Raw genomic sequence first — 23,790 nt, 5'->3', positions numbered from 1 at the left:
AACCCAGGTACTCCTGACTCCAGAGCCAGTGCTTTATCCACTGCACCACCTAGCCGCCCCTATACTATATATATGATAATAAGCATGCTAACTCTTTGGTATTTGTTTCAACAGAGAAAAGCTAATAAATGGAAAAGATTAGATAAGCAAGAATAAGAAGAAAATGAATATAGTAGTTTAGATTCCATCAAAACACCTGTTTAAGAGCTTCCATTTCAATGAAAACATCCTCTTGAGTTTATATCATCTTACACAATAAACCACAATAAACTCCAATGAACAGGAGAGAATGTGATCCAGAACTATGATTTCATTAATAAAGAGAATTCCCAGGTAAGGAAACTCTTTCGGAGAAATGAGGATTAGTGAAAATCAGATTCTTTCCCACAATTTATGGGATTAGAATTGTCTATCACACTGAGAGATGAAGTAATCTGCCTAATGTCAGACTCAATATGTGTCAGTAGAGTGGCCTGACCCCCTTATGTTGCAGGCTGGCTCTCTCTTCTTTACAACATGCTACCTTAAACAAATGATTCCTGACGTAAATTTTTTCAACACAAATGAAAAAATACTCAAGGACAAAGAAAGGAATTTTTTTATAGCCATGACTAGGGAAAGACATGGAACAAAAATGATCATAAATTACGTAAAATTGACAAGTTTCTCTACAACTATATTGAATACATTTAGAATCAGAAGGGAAATAATTGGGGAAAATTTTCCAATAAGGTTATAAAGAATCAGTATAATTAATATAAAAATAAGAACAATTACCCAAGAGCTAAGTATTCAAAGGATATAAATAAGTTCTCACATGAAAAATTATAAGCTTTCAAAAATCATATTAAAAAACTCCAAGTCCATACTGACCGGGGAGGTGGAGCCAAGATGGCTACAAAGATTATGTCTTACACTCTCTCTCATTAATCTTCCAAACTGAGTACTCTAACTAAATTTTCAAGAGACAGAACCCATAGAGGGACCCAGTGAGGCAGTTCTCCTACTCAAGGTAGCCTGGAAAAGAACAGAAAGGCTCTGCTCCCCGGGGTTCAAGGGACAGCCTCCCGGAGGCAGCCCCGGGGTACTGGGAGCCTCAGCTCACAGCAGCAGGGGAGTTTCCTGAGCTACACCCCAGGGGAAAAGAACGGAGTGGGGGGGGGGGGGGACACCTCTGCCACAGCTAGCAAGTGGAGCCCAGCCCTCAGGACACACAGCAAGCAGCTTGGCCAGCACAGCACAGATCAAGGAATAGAAGAAGGAGGAGCTGGTAAGCAGGAGCCCCGAGGGCATGAGGCCTTTGAACCTAGGGGAGTGAAGAGAGATTGCAGAGCTCAGTCCTCTGCCCCTGGAACAGGGCTCTGACCACATTCAGACCCTGATCACAGTCTAGCCCCCCATTTTTGTTATAACAAAGAATTAGAAAGTTAGGGATAACCCATCAGTTACAGAACTGCTGGATAGATTACGATATATGAAATTAATGAAACACATTACATTCCCTAAGAAATGACAAAAGAAACAAATTCAGAAAAAAGTAAAAGGATTTTGATGAACTGAGACAGAGTGAAGTAAGAATAAAAAGAAATATCTATTCAAAGATCAAGACACTACAAGAAAAACAACTTTGAAAGACTTAAGAACTCTGATCAATGCAATGATCAGCTATGAGGAACAATGACAAACAATGCTTCCTTCCTCTAGTAATGGACTAGAGATGAAGAATAAGATAAACTTTTTCTAACAAGATCAGTGTATGAATTATTTTTGATTTATTATGCTTATTCATTACATGGGAAGATTTGGGGGAGGGATGTTTTTCCTAATGGGAGTTAGAAGGGGAGAAACTATATGAACAAAACCAAAAAATATAGATATATATTTTTTAAATAAACAGAAGGAAAAAGAGGAAGTTGTCTGGGAAACATACAACCAGAATGATTTTGCATCTAACGTACCAAATTTATTTTATGCTCAAAAAAACCACTGTTCAATGTTTTCTATGTTTTGTTTCTAATAAACAAGACATAAATGAGTATTTTTAAAAAATTATGAGTCTATATATCATTAAGCTTTGAAAAATCTATTATATTATTGATAGTAGTTGTAGAATAACACATCAAGAGAATGCTGTGATGAAAAAAATTCCTTCTTATAAACTCCTTTGTTTTGCTATAACAACACTTAATAATAACTACTATGTTTATGTGATGTCTACTATGTGCCAAGCAGGATACTGAGCACTTCACAAATATTATTTCTTTTGATCCTCATAACAACCCTAGGCGGTAAGGAGCATATTATTATCACTATTTTACAACTGAGGAAAGGAGGCAGGCAGCTAAGTAACTTGCCCAGGGTCACATAGTTAATGTTTGAAGGCATTTTTGAACTCAGGTCTTCCAAATTTCTGGATCAAGTATCTCATTGTACAACACAGCTAAAAAGTTATACCTGTGCCCTGCCTCAATGAGACAAAATCTAGAACAGTGTAGTTAAGTTCAAGATGACAAGCACTGGGAATTTCACTGATTAATTACAGCAGAGGTTCTCTAAGGCAGAGATCCCTTGAGCAATGTGATAAAGCCTATGAACCCCTTTCTAAGAATAATATTTTTAAATAAGAAAATTGTAACTTTAAACCAGTGATAAAAATAAAAGATTAAAAAAGAGATAATTTTTCCCATACATATTTATGGATGGTTGAAATCTATCCACTTTTGTGTCTAGTTAAGAACTCATGAACTTGCAAGTGTTCAGAGGAAGGTAATCAGAACGTTTAAGAGAGTATGCAGTGCATGCCTACAAAGCTCAACTGAAGGAATTAGTGATGTTTAGTCTAGAGAAGGAAAGATTTCGGGAAATATTTATCTATAAATACCTGAAGGACTATCATAGGGAGCAAGGATAAGATTGCCTCTATGAAAAGAAAAATAACAGATAAATTAGGGAAATGAATAAAAAGAAAATCTCTTACTATAAAGAGAAAAAAACTACAAGAGAAATCTAGAACATAATTCCAAGAGAAAAGAAAGAATAGGATCACAGATCCTAGAAATAGTCATAGAACTGGCAAGGTTTTTTGAAATCATTTATGATCCAATATAATCATTTTGTAGATGAGGAAACTGAGACCATGGCCTCTATTAATTTTTCCCTCTTTATCCTACATAAAGCTTGTTTATGCATATTTCTTTGCATATGCTGTCAAAGTCGGGAAAATTTTTTGCCTGGTTTTGTATCTTCAGAACTTAAACTATTAATAGTAAGCAATTAATATTTATTGACTTACTGAAACCAGACAATTAACAGAGCTGAGAGCAGAAATCAACCTCGTTCTAATGTTTTGTTTTCTTTTTGCAAGGTATTGTCTCCTCCAAATTTTCCAGTACAACTGGACAAATACAAAATGAGAATAAATCTCTCAGATCTTCAAATGGGCAAATGCAAAAAGAAATTAATTCTCTCAAAACCTCAATTGGTCAAATGGAAAGCTCTTTCAAAAGTAGAATTGACCAATTGGAAAAGGAGTTGCAAGAGGTTAACGAAGAAAATTCCTCCCTCCAAAAAAGAATGGAGTCTACAAAAACTAATGACTCCATGAGACAGCAAGAGTCAGTTAAACAAAATCAAAAAATAGAAAAAAAGAGAAGCAAATGTAAAATACCTCATCAACAAAACCACTGACATCGAAAATAGATCAAGGAGGGGGCAACCTGAAAATTATAGGACTTCCTGAAACATTAAAGAGAAAAAAAGCCCGGACTTAATATTACAGGATCTAGTAATGGAAAACTGCCCTGATATCATGGAATCGGAAGGCACAGTAGTTATTGAAAAAGTACATCAATCTCCACCAGAAAAAAATCCTAAAATGAAAACACCAAGGAATGTTGTGGTCAAACTGCAGAATTATCAGATAAAAGAGAAAATCCTGCAAGCAGCCAGAAAGAAACAATTTAAATATCAAGGAGCCACAGTAAGGATCATGGAGGACCTGGATGTATCAACATTAAGGGATCTAAGGGCCTGGAATGAGATATTCCAAAGAGCAAGGGAGGTTGGAATTAAGCCAAGAATCTACTTTCCCGCAAAGCTGAGCATTCTCTTCCAGGGAAAAAGATGGACATTTAATGAAATGGAAGAATTCCAAAAATTTCTGATGAAAAGACCAGAGCTAAACAGAAAATCTGGACATCAAACAGGAGGTTCAAGAGACACGTGAAAATGTAAAAAAAAAAAAAACTAGTAGCGGTAAAAGGGGAAAAAAAATGCAATCCAGTTAAGTCAAAACTGGCTATATCCTAGCATGGGGGGAAAAAAGATTCTCATAAATCTTGAAAATTGTAACTCTAACAGAGAGAATATACCTAGCCAGAAATGATGGACATTAATGACCTATCTTTGAGAGTGCTATCTAAAGAGATGTAACTGGTTTTAACCCCACTTGGGAGAAAGACTCTAATAACTCTCAGGAATTTTGACTCTATTCGATACAATATACTGAATTAGAAGGGAAAGACACTCAGAATTTTCTATGACTTAGAATGATCTAAAAAACACTACCTCCTTAAAAAAGGGGGACAGGAAAGAGACTGGAGGAGGGAGGGGAGTGAATGGAGTAAATCTCATTACACTAAGAGGTACTAAAAACCCTATGGTAATAGAGGGGAAGAAGGGAGCAGAGCAGAAACACCTGAATCTTCTTCTCATCAGACTTGGCATAAAGTCAACCTACACATACTCAGTTAACTTATAAAACATCTAACCTTTCAAGTATTAAAAGGGGAAAAGGGGAGGGGGGGACGGAGAAAGGGAAGGAGAGTGGGGGGGGGGGGAAGGGGAAATAACAAAAGGAAGGGAAGGGAAGGGGAAAAAGGGAAAGGGGAAAGAAAGAGGAGGGGTGATATAGGAGGGCAAACACACTGAAGGGGGTGGTATTCAGAAACAAAATACTGGGGAATATGGATAAAGTGGGGAGAAAGGGGGAAAAATACAAAGGGAGGGAAGATAGCACAGAGGGCAATAAAGAATTAGTAATCATAACCTTGAATGTGAATGGGATGAACTCTCCCTTAAAACATAAGCGAATAGCAGAGTGGATTAAAAACCAGAATCCTACAATATGCTGCTTACAAGAAATTCATTTGAAGAAGAGAGATACATATAGAGTAAAGGTAAAAGGTTGGAGCAAAATATATTGAACTTCAGCTGAAGCAAAACAAGCAGGGGTAGCAATCCTTATCTCAGACAAAGCAGCAGCAAAAAAAGGTAGCATTAAAAGAGATAAGGAAGGAAACTTTATCCTCCTAAAAGGTACCATAGACAGTAAAGTCATTTCAATAATGAATATATATACACCCAGTGGGACAGCACCCAAATTCTTAGAAGAGAAGTTGAAAGAACTACAGGAAGACATAGACAGCAAAACTCTACTAGTGGGAGACCTCAAACTCCTGCTATTAGATCTAGATAAATCGAATCATAAAATAAACAAGAAAGAAGTTAAGGAGGTAAATAGATTGTTAGAAAAATTAGATATGGTAGACTTATGGAGGAAACTGAATGGGGATAGAAAGGAATATACCTTTTTCTCTGCAGTACATGGAACTTATACAAAAATTGACCATGTACTAGGACTTTATAAAACCTAATGATCAACTGCAGAAAAGGCAGAAATAGTGAATGCATCTTTCTCAGATCACAATGCAATAAAAGTCATATGCAATACAGGTCCAAGGAGATATAATAAGACCCTGAACAATTTGGAAACTGAATAACCTCATTTTAAAAAATGAGTGGACCAAAAAACAAATTATAGAAATTAACCATTTTATGCCAGATAATAATAATAATGAAACAACATATCAAAACCTATGGGATTCATTCAAAGCGGCTCTCAGGGGATATATTTTAGCTCTAAATGCTTACATGAATAAACTGGAGAAAGAGGAAATCAATGAACTAAACATGCAACTAAAAAAATTAGAGAAAGAACAAATCAAAAATCACCAATTAAATACTAAATTAGAAATTCTAAAAATTAAAGGAGAAATTAATAAAATCAAAAGCAAAAAAATTATTGAATAAATAAAACCAAAAGTTGGTATTATGAAAAAACCAATAAAATTGATAAACCTCTGGTCAATTTGATTGAAAAAAAAGAAGAAAAGCAAATTGCTAGTACCATAAATGAAAAAGGTGAACTCACCAACAATGAGGAGGAAATTAAATAATTTGAAATTATTTTGCCCAACTCTATGCCAATAAATTTGATAAACTAAGTGAAATGGATGAATATTTACAAAAATATAAGTTGCCCAGGTAAAATGAAGACATTAAATACCTAAACAACACTATCTCAGAAAAAGAAATTCAACAAGCCATTGTTGAACTCCCTAAAAAAAGTCTAAAGGGCCTGATGGATTCACAAGTGAATTCTACCGAACATTTAAGGAACAACTGCTTCCAATCCTATATAAACTCTTTGGAAAATTAGGGAAAGATGGAACTCTGCTAACTTTCTATGAAACCAATATGGTACTGTTACCTAAAACAGGAAGAGTTAAAACAGAGAAAGAAAATTATCGACCTATCTCCCTGATGAATATAGATACAAAAATCCTAAATAAAATCTTAGCAAAACGATTACAAGTTATCGCTAGGATAATACATTATGATCAAGTAGGATTTATTCCAGGAATGCAGGATTGGTTCAATATTAGGAAAACTGTTAGTATACTCAATTATATCAACAACAAACCTATCAGAAATCATATGATCATATCAATAGATGCTGAAAAAGCTTTTGACAAAATACAGCATCCATTCTTATTAAAAACACTAGAGTGCAGGAATAAATGGACTGTTCCTTAAAATAATTAGTAGTATCTATCTGAAACCATCAACAAGCATTATATTCAATGGGGAGAGGCTAGAGGCATTCCCAATAAGATCAGGGGTGCAACAAGGGTGCCCATTATCACTACTATTCAATATTGTATTAGAAATGTTAGCATCAGCAAATAGAGAAGAAAAAGAAATTGAAGGCATTAGAATTGGGAAGGAAGAGACAAAACTCTCACTCTTTGCAGATGTCATGATGAGAATCCCAAGAAATCATCTAAAAAACTACTGGAAACAATTAGCAATTTTAGCAAAGTTGCAGGTTATAAAATAAACCCTCATAAATCCTCAACTTTTCTATATATGTCTAGCAAGAAACAGCAGGAAGAGCTAGAAAGAGAAATCCCATTCAAAGTAACCTCAGACAATATAAAATATTTGGGAGTCTATTTGGCAAGACAGACTCAGAATTTTTTTGAAAACCATTATAAAACACTTCTCATACAAATTAAATCAGATTTAAATAACTGGGCAAATATCAACTGCTCATGGATAGGGAGAGCTAATATAATAAAAATGACAATTCTACCAAAACTAAACTATCTGCTTAGTGCCCTACCAAAGTTCTAAAAAATTACTTTAACGAGTTAGAAAAAATTGTAAGTAAATTCATATGGAGAAATAAAAAGTCAAGAATTGCCAGGAGGTTAATGAAAAAAAGTGCAAAAGAAGGTGGCTTAGCTCTACCCTATCTAAAATTATATTATAAAGCATCAGTCATCAAAACTGTTTAGTATTGGCTAAGAAATAGAGTGGTGGACCAGTGGAATAGACTAGGTGTAAAAGCAGGAGATGATTATAGTAAGCTCCTGTTTGATAAACCCAAAAGAGTCTGGCCATTGGGATAAAAACTCCTTCTTTGATAAAAATTGCTGGGAAAATTGGAAGTTAGTATGGAAGAAACTTAGATTAGACCAACACCTCACACCCTTTACCAAGATAAGATCCAAATGGTTACAGGACACAGACATAAAAAACAATACTATAAGCAAATTAGAAGATCAAAGATTAGTTTACCTGTCAGATCTATGGAAAGAGGAGCAGTTTATGACTAAGAGTTGGAGAATATCACCAAAAACCAATTAGATGATTTCGATTACATTAAATTAAAAAGCTTTTGCACAGATAAAACCAATGTAACCAAGATCAAAAGAAATGTAATAAATTGGGAAACAATCTTTACAACTAATGATTCTGACAAAGGACTCATTTCTAAAATATACAGAGAACTGAGTCATATTTCTAAAACAAAAAGCCATTTCCCAATTGACAAATGGTCAAAGGATATGCAAAGGCAATTTACAGATGAGATCAAAGTAATCCATAGCCATATGAAAAAATGCTCTAAATCATTAATTATTAGAGAAATGCAAATTAAAGTTTCTCTGAGGTACCACCTCACACCTCTCAGGTTGGCCAGTAAGACCAGGAAGAATGATCATTGTTAGAAGGGATGTGGGAAATCTGGGACACTATTACACTGTTGGTGGAGCTGTGAACTCATCCAACCCTTCTGGAGAACTATTTTGAACTATGCCCAAAGGGCAACAAAAATGTGCATACCCTTTGACCCAGCAATACCATTACTGGGTCTATACCCTGAAGAGATGAGGAAAAAGGGTAAAAACATTACCTGTACAAAAATATTTATAGCAGCCCTGTTTGTGGTGGCAAAGAATCGGAAATCAAGTAAACGTCCTTCAATTGGGGAATGGCTTAGCAAACTGTGGTATATGTATGTCATGGAACACTATTGTTCTATTAAAAACCAGGAGGGATGGGATTTCAGGAAAGCCTGGAGGGATTTGCATGAACTGATGCTGAGTGAGATGAGGAGAACCAGAAAAACACTGTACACCCTAACAGCAACATGGGAGTGATGTTCAACCTTGAAGGACCTGCTCATTTCATCAGTGTAAGAATCAGGAACAATTTTGGGCTGTCTGCAAAGGAGAGTGCCATCTGTATCCAAATAAGGAGCTGTGGAAACAGATATATTAATTGTCTGATCTTGTCACCTCTTAGAGTTCTCTTTTCTTCTTTAATGATATGATTTCTCTCTCATCACACCCAATTTGGATCAAGGTACAACATGGAAACAAAGTAAAGACTGACAGAGTGCTTTCTGTGGTGGGGGGTGGGGGGAGGGAAGATAGGGGAGAAAATTGTCAAATTCAAATAGTATCTTAAATAAAAATAATTTTAAAAAAGAAAAAAGAAAAATAAAAAATAAAAAGAAATCAACCTCTTAGACTACAAAACCAGTGTTTTTTCCATCAATACACTGGAAAACTGACTGGCCAGAAATAACAAGAGATTGAAGGTCTAATAAAAGAACTGAACAATCCTGACAATAAAGATTACTGGCATTTAAAAATCAGGGTAGGATTTGCAAAGCACCATTATACTATTATTTCACTTGATCCACTTATTTAACGCAATAGGGTAAATGGCATAAATCTTATTATACCCATTTTAAAGAGGAGGAAATTAAGGCTAAGAGAAGTTAAATGATATGCTTAAGCTTTCACAACAAGCTAAATTGGGACTAAAAATTAAGGGTTTTTTTGCCATAGTCCAACACTGGATTAAAATTAGAGTTCATAATGAAAAAACTGAAATACAGAAATAATGGTTTAGAACAGGGCTGTCCAGAATGCAGTCTATGAGCAGAGCCCTCACTAAAATGGCAAATCAAAATATATTGCCTATTGTTTCAATAAAAACTTTTAAAAGTAAGGTTGAACAGCTCTGGTTTCAAATAAAAAAAGACTAACCACTAAAAAAAGAGAATTTGGCAAAGATAGTTCAAAAGTTAAATGATTCAATAATAGTAAATCAAAATCAGACATCAGTAAAACAGAAAGAACATTTAAGATATTTACAATCAGAAACAAATGACCTATAAAATAGCATTTTAAAAAATCTAATTAGTACTGTCCTCCAAGAAAAACACAATGAAACAAAAGAAGAACTTATTTCAAAACAGGGAAACAGTTAAAAGAGTCAAAGCTCAGTCTTGAGAGGAAACTCTCAGCAAAAGCACAATGGGGTAACTACAGCCCAATCAAGACAAAGTAATCCTTAAGTTTCTAGAAAGAATTACCAGTTTCATACAACACAAGCCAAGTCCTGCCAATATTTCTTCCATGATATTCCTATAAACTATGAAGGAGTAACAGAGTCCAGATTGAACACCAGTTGCTCTGCCTTCTCAGTTGGGCAAATTATCTTCTCTTATTCATTTCTATCCACCTCTCAACAAACAGGAAGAAATTTCTACTGAATCAGTAGTCCATTGCTAGTGAATTAATCAAAGAAAAGGAAACTTTGAAATATTTAAAAAAGGCAGAATTATAAACTGACGAGTAATAAAAATCAAGAGAACAAATATAAAAGGTAAATAAACATATCAAAGTAATATTTAAATTCAGTCCAAAAAAATAGTCAAAGGAAAAGAAAAAGAAACAAACTTAAAGAAAATGCAATATAGCACAAAATTGAAAATATCAATGTAAAAAGCAGAAAAAAATACATCTGAGCAAAGAGAAATGGACAAGAATAAGAAAACAGAATGACACAGAATTTTAAAAACAATGACAATGATTAGTCTAAGAAAATAAACTGAGAAATTCAGACATTAATAAGATTCCAGAGAGTAAATAAAAATTCTTGGCATCATATTCAAAAAAGTAATCAGAAACTATTCCCTGAAGTACCAAACAATAGGAACAATAGGAATTATTCAGCAAGTAGAAAAAAGCCACTGACCTCACCATATTGAAATACAAAATTCAACTTTCCAAGACACAGAATTACCACATTTGAAAACTATGACAATAAAAGAATTACAAATGAGACAAGAAAGTTAAGAAAAATTAAATTGGAAGCAACAGTATGGTGGAAATCATCCTGAATTTGGACTCAAAGAATTTAATTCCTGTAATTTGACAAGCCATTTAACTCCTCTAGTTCTCAGATCCTTAACTGTAAAATAAGAGGACTGGACCAAATGGGTTCAATACACTCCTCTGGATCTGCTGAAATCTAGATAAATACTATAAAGTAGCCTTAGCCTTTAAAAACTTTCCAAATTTTTCAATGAGGAATCATTACTCCAGCAGATAGGAGGAAGAATTGATCGAAAATATATCTCTTCAAAGTTTCAAAAATCACTTAAGTTTCAAACTTAAACATTTTATTAAAACTCTAACAATTTACTTTTAAGTTTTATATTTAAATATTCAAAGGAGAATTCCAAATCTAAGGACAAGATATCATCAGTGAATAGATTCCATTACACCAAGTTTGCCGTCATTACTTTGGAAAATTATATATTCACAAAGAAATATCGGCAAATAAATTATTTCATAATATAAGTGTATATTTTGATTAAGGAAAATATGAAGAGTTAAAATATATTCAATTATAAATGAGATGTTTAAAATGGCAAGAAATAACAACAAAAATTCGACCATTCAAAAAAAAGTCAGAACTGATAGTCTGAAAATGAAATGCCTATTTTAAACCAAAAGGGGATATTTATTCACTTCCAGTAGTGGAAAGTGTTGTAGAAAACTTAACTAAGCTACTGCCAGTACATAAAATTAAGATCAAAAACAGAAAAAAATTAACTTCATCAAATTTATTAATAAATGTGTATGGTCCAAATCTTCCTACTTAAAAGAATGGCTATAGAATGGTTTGAAAAAAATAGATTCATCAATATTAAAAAATAATACAGGAGCGGCTAGGTAGCATAGTGAATAGTCAGGAGTACTTGGGTTCAAATCCGACCTCAGACACTTAATAATTATCTAGCCGTGTGGCCTTGGGCAAGTCACTTAGCCCCATTGCCTTGAAAAATCTAAAAAAAAATAATAATAATACATAGAATGTTTATAGAACAAAATAAGCCTTTATTTTATAGGAGGCCTGCCCAACCTTAATTTTAAAAGGTTTTATTGAAACAATAGACAATATATTTTGATTTCTCATTTTAATGAGAGCTCTTTGGTAGCTTGGCTTCCTTTACTAAAGCATTTGGTAAACCCACAGGAAAGCCATGTAAAATTGCCCTGCAGCTATATTCTAGATAGCCCTGGTTTATAGAAAAAAGAAACTGAGTCCCACAAAAATGATGTGATTTGCTCAAGATCATACAGTGAGTGTAAGAGGTAGATAAAACTGAATTCAAGCCAGAAAAGTATAAGAGGCAGAAAAAAGTGGTGAAATAAATTGAAATAATGAATAATGTTAAATTTATACAGATCAAACAAATTGACAATTAGATCAATAAAAGTTAATAGGGTAAGAAATAATGAAAACTATAAAGATAATACAAATCATTAATATGGCAAATCTAAAAGAATAAATAATAGACCCAAATTGCTGAATAAACTACAGCATGTCAATAAAATATAAAACTATAGCATTCAAAAACTATAAACATATAAGGAATATGGAAATTTAGAAATAATCAGAAATTAGAAATAATTAGAAAAATCAGAAAAATTTAGAAAAATAAAGCAATTTATAAACAATAATCATTTAAGAAATATAAAATAATTTGGAAAGAATGAAGGAAAGCAATTTAAAAACCAGACATGACAGAGATTCACATTGACTGCCATTACATAAAAATTTAAATGTATATGAATGTAGAAATTAATGAACATGTAATTAATATGGATATAGAAGCAACTACCATACTAGCATGACAACAGAATGTGTTGAAATTCACTATTCATTTTTAGATGTAAACTTCCCTTATCCTTCTCTGCAGAGGTAAGGGACATTGCATGTGAAAATTTGCATATACAATAAGATTTCTGAGAGACTGGTTTTTTTTTTAACTATTGGAAAATGATGGTAATATAAAAATAAAAGATATCAAGAAAAAATTTTTTCTCTAAAGAGAAGATTCCAAATGAGAACCACAAAATATATAGAAAGTTAAAAAGGAATGCTTGTTTTATTTTATTGCTGCTCAGATTATTTTCATAATCACTTTTTTTCTAAGTTCCAAATTATCAAGTTGGTTTGTGGTTATTTGCCTTTCTCAGAAACATACAGTAAATACTTTAACTATGATTTTTATGCTTTTATCAGATTACAAAAACACTTATTTAAAGAACCAGATGTTGGCATAAGTTACAACTTGACAAAAAAAAATGAATACAAATCATTTCACCTGAAATAAGACTTAAATTTTATACTAACACACGTAGGAAAATTTCATCACACACCTTGTTCAATACTGGCCTGGGCAAGGCTGAAGAGCTCAGGTGAGCGCTCTTCTAACAACTGCTGGTGAATGTTCACACATCTTAAAGTCCACCATGGTAAGGTCTAAAAAACAAACAAAAAAATCAAGTCAATAGGTGAAATAAAATTCACAGCTCTGAAAAATTCATATCCCATAAAATATTTGTGTTGTAAAATTTAACAATATATTAAGTGTGTCTATAGACACATTTAAAAACAACTTTTAATTAGATTTACTAAACTCAAAAAATCACAGAATCTAAAGCTTAAAAGAACTCTCAAAATTATAAAGTCCAAGTCATATGTGAATAAGAATTCTCTCAATAACATATAACAAATGGTCATGAAGACTTTGGTTGAAGACTCCACTGTCTCTTTAAATAGACCATTCCACTGATAAATAATACTAACTGTATGGGAGTTCTCCTTACATCAAGTTTAAATCTAATTCATATTCCTCTCCAGACTTATCTTCAGATTAAACATGTCCTACTTCATTAGATAATTCCAGCAGATTTTACTGTCAAATCTCTATGCACTGTCACAATTTTTAACACAAATTCTATTTGCTTATGGGCCAACTCCATTTGGATATTCCATGACTATCATAAATTAAACACTAAGACAAATGACAAAGCTATTGCAATAGTCCTTTTGGGGGATGAGGAGACCCTATACTAGGGTAGAGGCTGTGTGAGTAGACAAAAGAGAACAGACATGAGAAATGTTCTGGAGGTGGAAATGACAAAATATGACTAACTGATATGGGAAAAAGTAGAAAATCATGCTTGCTTTGGCAGCACATACAGTAAAACTGGACCCACACAGAGAAAAATTAGCATGGGCTCTAGGCAAGGATGACAAACAAATTATTAAAGCATTCCAGGTTTGCTTTTTTTGTAAAGGAGCAGAAACTAAATATTTAAAAACACAAAAATAAACAAACTAACAAAAGAACTTCAAAAGGGAACAGAGGCAAGCAGGGCACTATCATGATAAATTTACTCCATATTTTTTAAAAGGTTTATTTAATAGAAGTATACTATTTCATCTGAATTTTGAAAATGCTGATGTTCATTATTAAAAAAAACATGATGTACCAAATTATACACCTATATAGGTAAGATATGTCCTTCCAAAGTCATATTCCAACAAAATCTCATATTTACGATGGCTCTCTAGTACCTATGAGTTCAGATTTGCTTCCAGCATCAAAATAGCTGGTTTAGCTTGTGTATTTATGTATAAATAATAGATAAAAATTCAAGAAAGCAGTTACCAATACAACCTATTATATATATATATATATATATATATGTATGTATACACACACACACACACACACACACACACACACACACACAGTTTCTCTTCTTTCTATACAGTGGTTTCTCTTCACAATATTCAGTAGAGAGGCTGTTTTCAAATAATACGACATGGTTCACCAATCAGCCTACCGAGAGAAACACAACAAAATCAACCCTGTTTTAGTTTAAAAAAAAAAAGTGAGAGTGAGAGAAATCTCTAAGTGTCAGGCTTGCAACTATTGTGTATGAGCCAGAGAGGCCAGTTTTCATTTAAAAAGAAAAGCTGAACCAAGAATTATGTCTACATAAAGTCACAAAACTATGAGAGAGAACTTAAAACCAAAGTCGAGAAGTTTAACAACTGCAAGGAAACTGGGATAGATTTTTTTCCCTTAAACCTCACAAAGCCCAAGCTGAATGGCTGACATGTTTACTTACTCCACTGTATTGATGATAGTGAATAGTATCTTCTTTCAAATAATGCTCGCCATACTTACCGATGAAAGGTTTATGACTGACAACTTAAGATTGCATTGCTCACTCATTACTGCCCCATTAATCTCACTTGAAAGAAAAAAAATATCATATGGCAACCTTATGCCTTCACATTACATTTTTTGAAGCTCACAGCTAGTTAGTCTCCAATGGAGAAAGATATACTCTGCCTCCAAGGACATTTTAATTAAGACCAACTTGAGAGAAGAATTTTCTGTTCAGAGTTATGTCATTAAAATCCACATGACATGAAATCATTGTTCAGCTACAAAATAAAAATTCTAAGTATTAGTGACATTTGGTTCAGGCACCACTGTTTTTATCCACATTTTCAAAGATCCTCTTTGTGCAAGAATGTGTGAGTAAGTGAAAACTGTTAAGAGACCATCATGACCACTCTAATCTTCTCCTTGAAGAGTCAATGACTGTATTTAAAGGAAACTAGTCTTCTACATAGGGGCCTAAATCTATACTATATATATATTCTACACAGATTATTCATTTAACCACCAAAACATGACCTAAGTCTAGATCCAAGATTGTCTTTTCTCAAGTCATACTCTTCAATATCAGGTGATTCAGAAGCTTCTACATTTAGAGGTCCAAAGAGTATGTCTTTTTGAAGCAAACAACCTGTAACTCAAAAAGGGAATAAATGGGTATGATTTAAGGATATTGGTCAACTGTTGGCAACATATTCAATTACACTATCATTTCATTCATTCAAGAAATGAATTCAGAAACTAAGCTGATGGATGTCACATATGAGTTCAATTTATTGAAGCTACAATAAAATCTACTAGGTGCAGGGAATACAAATACAACCAAGGGTCTAATATTGACTATAATAGAGCTCACATTTACTAAAAAGTTCCCTAAGATAGAACTACCATGAAAGAATGACTGAAAAGCATTTGTTCAGTGCTACAAATATTCCAAGTGATTGATAGGTATACAAATACAAGTGTCCTTAAGGGATATACATTATAGGAGGGAGGAAAAAACCTGTAACGGAAAAGTAGTAAAGTGCTTTATTTGTCACAGAAATGGTTAATAAAATTATAGGGAAATCAAAAGACATGCCCATTAAAGACTCAACAACAATATGATTTGGTCATATCACAATGAAGTAAAAAGCAGGACAAAGGTCGCTGAAAGCTTTAAAGGATGAACACAATTGTTTAAACAAATCAGCTATACATACTTTGTTATAAACTTCCTCAAAAATGATTTCTTTTTCAAATGCACATTACTCTTAGTAATTAAGAAATGTGTTATCTAACTAAATGACTCAGAGGACTACAAGGAAAAATTTCTGTCAAAAGGTTAAACCCACATATTTCATCACTTTGTTATGTAACACAAAGACAATATAAAAAAAGAATTTTCAAAATAAAGTAGTTTGGGAAATAAATTCCAGAAAACTTTAATTTAGAGGCTATTTGGAAAAAGATATGTATTCAATGATGAGAATTTCTTTTAAACTCTCTATTTGTTGTGGTTAGTTGGTAAATTCTCATGCTAGAAAGTACTCTGGAAAAGTACCAAGAGAACTTTCAATTTGGTCACGTTTTATTCAAAAGCATTCCAAACATAAAGCCTTTAGCCTTCCTTATTGTTAAATTTTCCAAAATGATTTTTAATCCTTTTTAAAAAAAATATGTATATCCTTCATCCTTCACTGAAACCTCCCAAGATTAGCTTGGGATTTACTGGCTTAAAACAAAATCATTCTGGCTCTCATTCATTGATCAACAAATAGGTCCCAGGCCAAGGCCTACTTGGTCACTGTTTGGGCACAGATTGACTCCTAGTGAACATAAGTAATTGCTTCTGTTTGGGGTGCAGTGGATAGAGCACTAACCCTGGAGTCAGGAATATCTGAGATCAAATCTGACCTCAGACACTTAATAATTACCTAGCTGTGTGACCTTGGGCAAGCCACTTAACCCCATTGACTTGCAAAAAAAAAAAATAAACCTCAAGGTCTTGCCCTTCCAGGTAGATTTTTTTTGTCTAGGTAAAAAAGGTCATTCTTTGTCACTTCATTTCCTTATGTAGCCTTAATTACTAAATGGGCATTGCCTCAATCAAACTAAAACCTGTTTAAAAAAAACTTATCCTAAAAAGGTCAAGGTCTTCCTATTACATCCAGGGCCATCTCCAGGAGTTCTGATCTATATCTGGCTACTGGAACTAATTGGCTGCAGAGGAAAATGTGGAACTGTTGACTGTGCACAGTCCTCCTTCACTTAAATCCAATTCACTAGCATATCACTGATGTCATGGTTCTCTTCCAAAAGGAAGGACAAACAACAACTTCTATTCTGTTATCATAGAACCATGTTTTAGGGATGAAAGAAATCTAATTTAACTCCCTTTTTTAATAATTAAAGAAAATGAGAGCCAAGAAGGTTAAGTAACCCCCTAAGTCATACAAGATATAACAGAGGTGGGATGCATCCTGTGTCCCCTGAAGTCAAATTCAATAGTCTTTACATCATATTATACTACCTCCCTTTAAGATTAATAGCAACAAGAACAGATATGTACATAGCTCTTTAAAGCTGTCACAAGGAGATAAAATTATTTAATCCCTGCAACAATATAGCAAGGTACAGACAAATTATTTCCTCCCTGTTCTTAGAACACTGAAAAATGTTGGAAGTTCCCTAATTGCAATGGATTCAGATCTATTTTTTGCAACACCTATAAAAGTATATGTCTATTTTAATTCAAAATGGAGATTATAATATAAAGTTCTGCCAATGAAACAAAACAAAACAAAAAACCCTCTATTTAAAAGATTTGACAATGTTACAGTTCTGTCTGATATTAACCTAGTCTGCCATCTGCTGGTAGAGATTTGGAAGGGGAAAAGTAAGATTCTATTCATTCAAATACCAAATTACAGCCCTTTATTGTGATGCAGTAAGAATATCTTGGTCAGTAGGAAAACAAAAATCAGGGAAGAAAAAAAGCTAATATTACAATCTATAAATTAAAGTATCACAAAATATTTTCTTGTATTAAACAACCACTGTATTAGAGACTTCTAAGATAGATTCAGATTATGTCCCATTTCTAGGGTTTTTCAAGCTAAAGTAAATGAAAAGTCCATTTGAAGTCATTTCATGGCAATGGTACTTCCTCAGTGATAGTATAAAAACTGAGAAATCTGGATTGAAACCTACACACACACACACACACACACACACACACACACTCAAACCACACACACAGGACACGCTGTGTGAATGACCTGGAACAGGTCACTGAAACTCCCAGTGTAACAGCCAATGTACCCATGCACCTCATACTAAGACTAGCCTAGGCATGAATAAAACTATGCTGGGTAAAGGATGTTTCTATTCCAAGAGTTTCATGGATCACTGATCCAACACTTCCACCTCAATTTTATAGATATAGATACAGAGAAATACACACACATGTGTGTATAAAAATATGTATTTATTTGGATATATTCATATTCCATAGCTTAAATGGTAGGTCTAAACATCAGCCAAGGATAAACTATTACAAAGGAACACACTTACTGAAAAGAGCCAATGACCAGGAGCTATATCAGCTCTAACTTTTACAATCAAGATGTGTGAAGGGTGATATATATCCGAACCTACAACTAAGGCTTAAAGAACAGTTAAAATTTTGTTTCCACTAATTCTAGATGAAACCTTCAATCCTGGAGCTCCTGGAGGGCACAGATTATCTTTTGCCCATTTCCCCAGCACGGAGCACAATGTTTGGCAAATAGTAGGCATTTAATAAATGTTTACTGATTCTTGGTTAATATAAACGTAACTGGAACAATATTTAAAGAACCATTTCCTCAGGTATCATTTCATCAATCAAAACCTAAGAACATATCCCAGAGGAGTTCTTGCTCACACTGATTTGTTTCCATGCTTTTAAGATGAATTAATAAAGCATGGGATCCAGAAGCTTCCTCTCCTGGTACCTCCAGGACAAAATGCAAACTTCTTTATTTGACATTTAAATCCCCTGACAAGCTGGCTGCAGCCTATCTTTCCAGTGATTCCACCTCATTGCCCTCACAGATTCTTACTCATGGCTCACTGTTGGTGGCATTCGAGAGACCTACAGGATTTAACATGGGCTGCCCATTACCTACTATAACCTCTCTCTCTCTTCCCCTCTACCTCTCTGAACCTATGTTTAGCTTTCAAGATCCAGTTTAAGTGACGCCTTCTACAAGTGGCCTTTCTCAATTCGACCATCTCATATTTACTATATACACTGTGCCTTTTACCCTAGTTAAATATAAGCTACTTTGAAGATAGAACTTGTCTCCTTTTTTGTTTTTCCACCTAACCTAATACTGGGCAAATAAAGGAAATATGATAAATACTGGTTGAACTGAACAGTATGTCACATTTTTTATAACACTTTACCTATAAGAATATTATATAAGGTAAGAAATTATTATTCCCATTTAAATAATCTAATGGTAGTATCTAAGAAATACCACCAGGGATGGGGCGGCTAGGTGGTGCAGTAGATAAGAGTACTGGCCTTGGAGTCAGAAATACCTGAGTTCAAATCAGATCTCAGACGCTTAATAATTACCTAGCCATGTGACCTTGGGCAAGCCACTTAACCCCATTGCCTTGCAAAAAAAAACAAAAAACAAACAAAAAAAAACCCACCAGGGAAATAATTTACATGGCATTTTTTCCTTACCTGGATGCTGGAGAATTTATGTCTTAGGTTCACCAGTATTATTCGAGCCAATAACAGTAATATAGGATTAGAAGTCAGACTGTAGATTGATTCACCATCAAGAATCAACAGACTCAAAACAACAGTGCATAATTCTTTGGTCTGAAAGAAAAAATTATTTGTAAAGTAATGACATCAATCTCACTGATGACACATCTTTCCTTAAAAAAGAAAACAGTTAAATAGAAATTTTGCTGTCTTAAACAGACAAACATCTCTCCATTAACTAATAAAGTACTTGGCTCCTGACCAGGGACAACAAGCATACTGAAGATTAGAAGGCATCACAGAGATATAATTTATAAGCTCATAGATTTAAAGAAAAGTCATCTAGCCATCTCCTTCAATTTATGGATAAGGAAAATGAGGGCCAATATGCACATTTACTTATCTACATGACAAGAGTTTCAAATATTTGAAAACTGCAATATGTACTATTCCTCAAATATTCTCTTTTCTAGGATAAACATCAGCAGTTGCCTCAAATTTTTCTCATAAGACATGATTCCCTAACGCCATCCTTAGCTGCCTTCCCATGCCTCCTCTGGGATTCCCATCTTCATGGGGAAAAATATTCAGGGAGCCATAAAGGTAGAAGAGAAGGCAAGACTGATCCATGCACCCACATGGAGGATTTTTTCCCCTACAGTATCAGGGCCACAAGAAACAGTTACAAAGAAAATCACACCCATAAATATCAGGCATACTCCGGTTATTCTCCTCTCTCTAGAATCTCTTTAATACAACTGATTCTCTTCCTCTGTCAATAACACACTAAGATCTCTTTAAAAAAAATGCATTCTTTCCCTCACTTAAGTTCAGGAAAATTATTATCAAGGAGGAAAGTAATCTGAGGGGAAACTGACATGGTAGCATTGCATAGCAAGAGTAACAGAGCTGTGGAATGAATGGATAGAAATATGAATAAAAGTTATAGAAAGAAGAGTATTGGATCATAGTATTTAGAACTAACTAACTTTAAAGATCATTGAGTTCAAGCTATTCAATTTATGGACATAGAAACTGAGGCCCAGGAAAGGAAAATAACTTGCCAAAGAACAGCAAAAATACTAAACAAGAATCCTGGGGCAGGTAGGTGCTTTCTTAAAGCATAGCAAAGAAGTGAGGTACTAGAGCCTGAAAATATTCTTTCCTGCAAACAATCACAATTTTGATAAATAAAAATATGTTAGTATAAATCAGGGTAGTGTAGTCCAATGGATAAGTGGATATATGCTTTTTTTTAAGGTTTTTCCAAGGCAAATGGGGTTAAGTGGCTTGCCCAAGGCTACATGGCTAGGTAATTATTAAGTGTTTGAGACTGCATTTGAACCCAGGTACTCCTGACTCCAGGGCCAGTGCTTTATCCACTGTGCCACCTAGCCGTCCCTGTGAATATACTCTTAATGTTGTCAAATACGGACAGGTATCTCTTTTATCCACATATATACTATAATCTATGAGATCTACAAGTATTAATCCTCAAATTACAGTAACTTGGAAGAAAGAAAAAAGCAAAGTCAAATTGACACCATGGAAAATGTCAGAAGAGACAACAACATTGAGAAAACTCATTCTAATCCCATTTGACAATGTCAATCTGCTCTAATCATAAATTTCAGATCATTTTCTTGAAAGCAGGATCAAAGAGTCACATTACACATACAAGACATGTAGTTTATTCAAGATCATTGTACCATTTAATCAGATAATATTCAGACATTAGGGAACCATGTCTCATTAGAAATTATTTAGGTTCTACTTGTTACTCAGAAAATGACTGTGGGGCAGCTAGATGGCACAGTGGATAGAGCACCAGGTCTGGAGTCAGGAATACCTGAGTCTAAATCTTACCTCAGACAGTTAGTAATTACTTAGCTGTGTGACCTTGGGCAAATCACTTAACCCCATTACCTTAAATAAAAAATAAATAAATAATTTTTCAAAAACTGGATTCTTATTCAACTCAAAGCACTTAAAATATGGTACTAATTAAGCACAATTTTTTTCAAAACAAGAAAATCAGAAAGACTACATATCCCATCTATGTTTTAACAATTGTATTTTGATTTGAGTTCTAAATATGCTCCCAAAGAGTTTGGGTAACAATCTAATTTTTAAAAGGGAATTGTGCTTCTAATTTTTTTAAAGTCTGATTTTACCCAAGTTGCAAGTATAGGAGCTACTTACAAGCCTAATCTCACTAACGATCAGCATAGGATCTTTGAGCTCCTCCTTTTCCAACAAGAACTGGTTTTCCCTTCTTAGTCAACCTAGCAGATCCCTGATCTATCAGTGATAAATGTAGTACAGACATGTGACTGGCACAGCCTACTGCACCTCAGTACTCCTAATCAGCTTCTTTGATGGCCAGGGATTACAGACAAGCAACACAAAATCTAAACTTTGAAAGGCAATGCTATATATTTAATAACATGATGATGAAAAGAAAACATCTTGGAGAATGGATTATTAGTTAACAATAGTCAAGTTGGGGGCAGCTAGGTGGCGCAGTGGATAGAACACTGGCCCTGGAGTCAGGAGTACCTGAATTCAAATCCAGCGTCAGACACCTAATAATTACCTAACTGTGTGGCCTTGGGTAAGTCACTTAACCCCACTGCTTACAAAAAGCAAAAAAAAAACTAAACTAAAAACAAACAATAGTCAAGTCAAATATGCAAAAATGATCTCCAGTTATATATAAAATTTTAGTTAACATTGCTGTCAGTAGACAGCAGGTTAAAAGAACAATCTGATGACAAGTCATGAGCTGGATTATAAGAGGTTAGATCTGTTGTGTTGTTAAGATTCCTTGGCCATACCCTTTTTCTCTCAAAAATACACCAGAATGGGAATATGCTTAACATGATTATACATGTATAACCTATATTAGATTACTTTCTGTTGGGGGGGGGGGATAGATGGAGCAAAATGTGAAATTCAAAACCTTACCAAAAAAAAAAAAAGACTGTTGAAAAACTATCTTTGCATGTATTGGGAAAATAAAATATTTAATAAACAAAAATACACCAGACCTAGGGAAAATGCAACATCATAAATTACTGCCAATGCTGGGGTATTCCCCAGATCAAAAATCTCTAGGAACTCCTCCATGACTTCAAAATGAAGAAACTAAACCTGCCACTAATGTCCTCCACAACCTGACCTTAACCGATCTCTCCAAACTTTGTTCTTACTTCTCCCAACTATACCGTGACCCTTGACCAAGGAAATCCTCCTACAATCTTGTAGAGTAATAAACAGAATCCAGTTCTGCTTGAAATCTCTCCTCCTGCCATTCCCACTTAGGATCTTTGTTCTCTCCTAGATGTTTTCTAAACCATCCCTACCTGCCTGCTGGGTCCCAGATTAAGGATCTTCTCCACAATGCCTTCACTGACAACAGCTGTATCCATCAATTTTCCTCCTTTTGTGAATGTCTATAGAAGTTATGACCTGTACTAATCACTCAACACAATCAAATACTGTCTTTCATTATTATTTGTTTCATAAATTTATGCCTCAACTATATCACAAGCTCCTAAAAGTTAAAGATAATTTCTTAATTAATAATAATTTATTTATATAGTGCTATGAAAAGGAAAAGCATGAAGAAGAGAGTTGGCCTTGGAGTCAGGAAGAACTGAGTTCAAGTGCTATTTCTGAACACGCTGGCTATGTTAATGAAAGCAAGTGACTTAATTTGCTCTACAAAACTTTCTAAGTTGAAATTGCTGACCTGCACTGGTAGAAGTAATTACCTAACTTGGTAGTTTTTTATATCCGTAAAATCCCTATGTCTCCTATCAAGATATAAGGAATTTCTTATATTCTCCAAATAACAAAAACACCAATAATAATAACAGGGGGTTATGTTTTGTAAAATACCTGACATACATTATCTCATTTGAAAAAGGTAAACATCTGGAAGGGAAAAGTTCCAGCAGTTAAAGTATCAAAACTTTAAAATTTTAACTATTTGGAATACAGTTACAGTAGTGTGTGCCAGGACAAAAGCTGAATTTAGAGTCAGAGAGCCTATGTTGTCTGT

General features: G+C 34.0%; 1 protein-coding gene and 1 non-coding gene across 2 annotated transcripts in view; one reads left to right on the top strand and one right to left on the bottom strand.

Annotated features, from left to right (window-relative positions):
- Positions 1-23,790, bottom strand: part of TTC27 (tetratricopeptide repeat domain 27) — a 236,747-nt gene that overhangs the window by 193,196 nt on the left and 19,761 nt on the right. The window contains exons 4-5 of the mRNA XM_074209683.1: positions 19,698-19,838; positions 13,155-13,257 (exon numbers count right to left, since the gene is read on the bottom strand). Coding sequence (XP_074065784.1) covers positions 13,155-13,257; positions 19,698-19,838 — 244 coding nt within the window. The remainder of the gene's footprint in view (positions 1-13,154; positions 13,258-19,697; positions 19,839-23,790) is intronic.
- LOC141510626 (U6 spliceosomal RNA) lies at positions 13,962-14,065 on the top strand. The gene has a single exon (XR_012475065.1). It is a non-coding gene; the product is annotated as a U6 spliceosomal RNA (small nuclear RNA).

The sequence above is a fragment of the Macrotis lagotis genome, chromosome 1 (assembly GCF_037893015.1).
Source record: "Macrotis lagotis isolate mMagLag1 chromosome 1, bilby.v1.9.chrom.fasta, whole genome shotgun sequence".
Lineage (NCBI taxonomy): Eukaryota > Metazoa > Chordata > Mammalia > Peramelemorphia > Peramelidae > Macrotis > Macrotis lagotis.
Note: the sequence above shows the minus strand (reverse complement) of the source record. Positions and strands in the feature narration are given on the sequence as shown.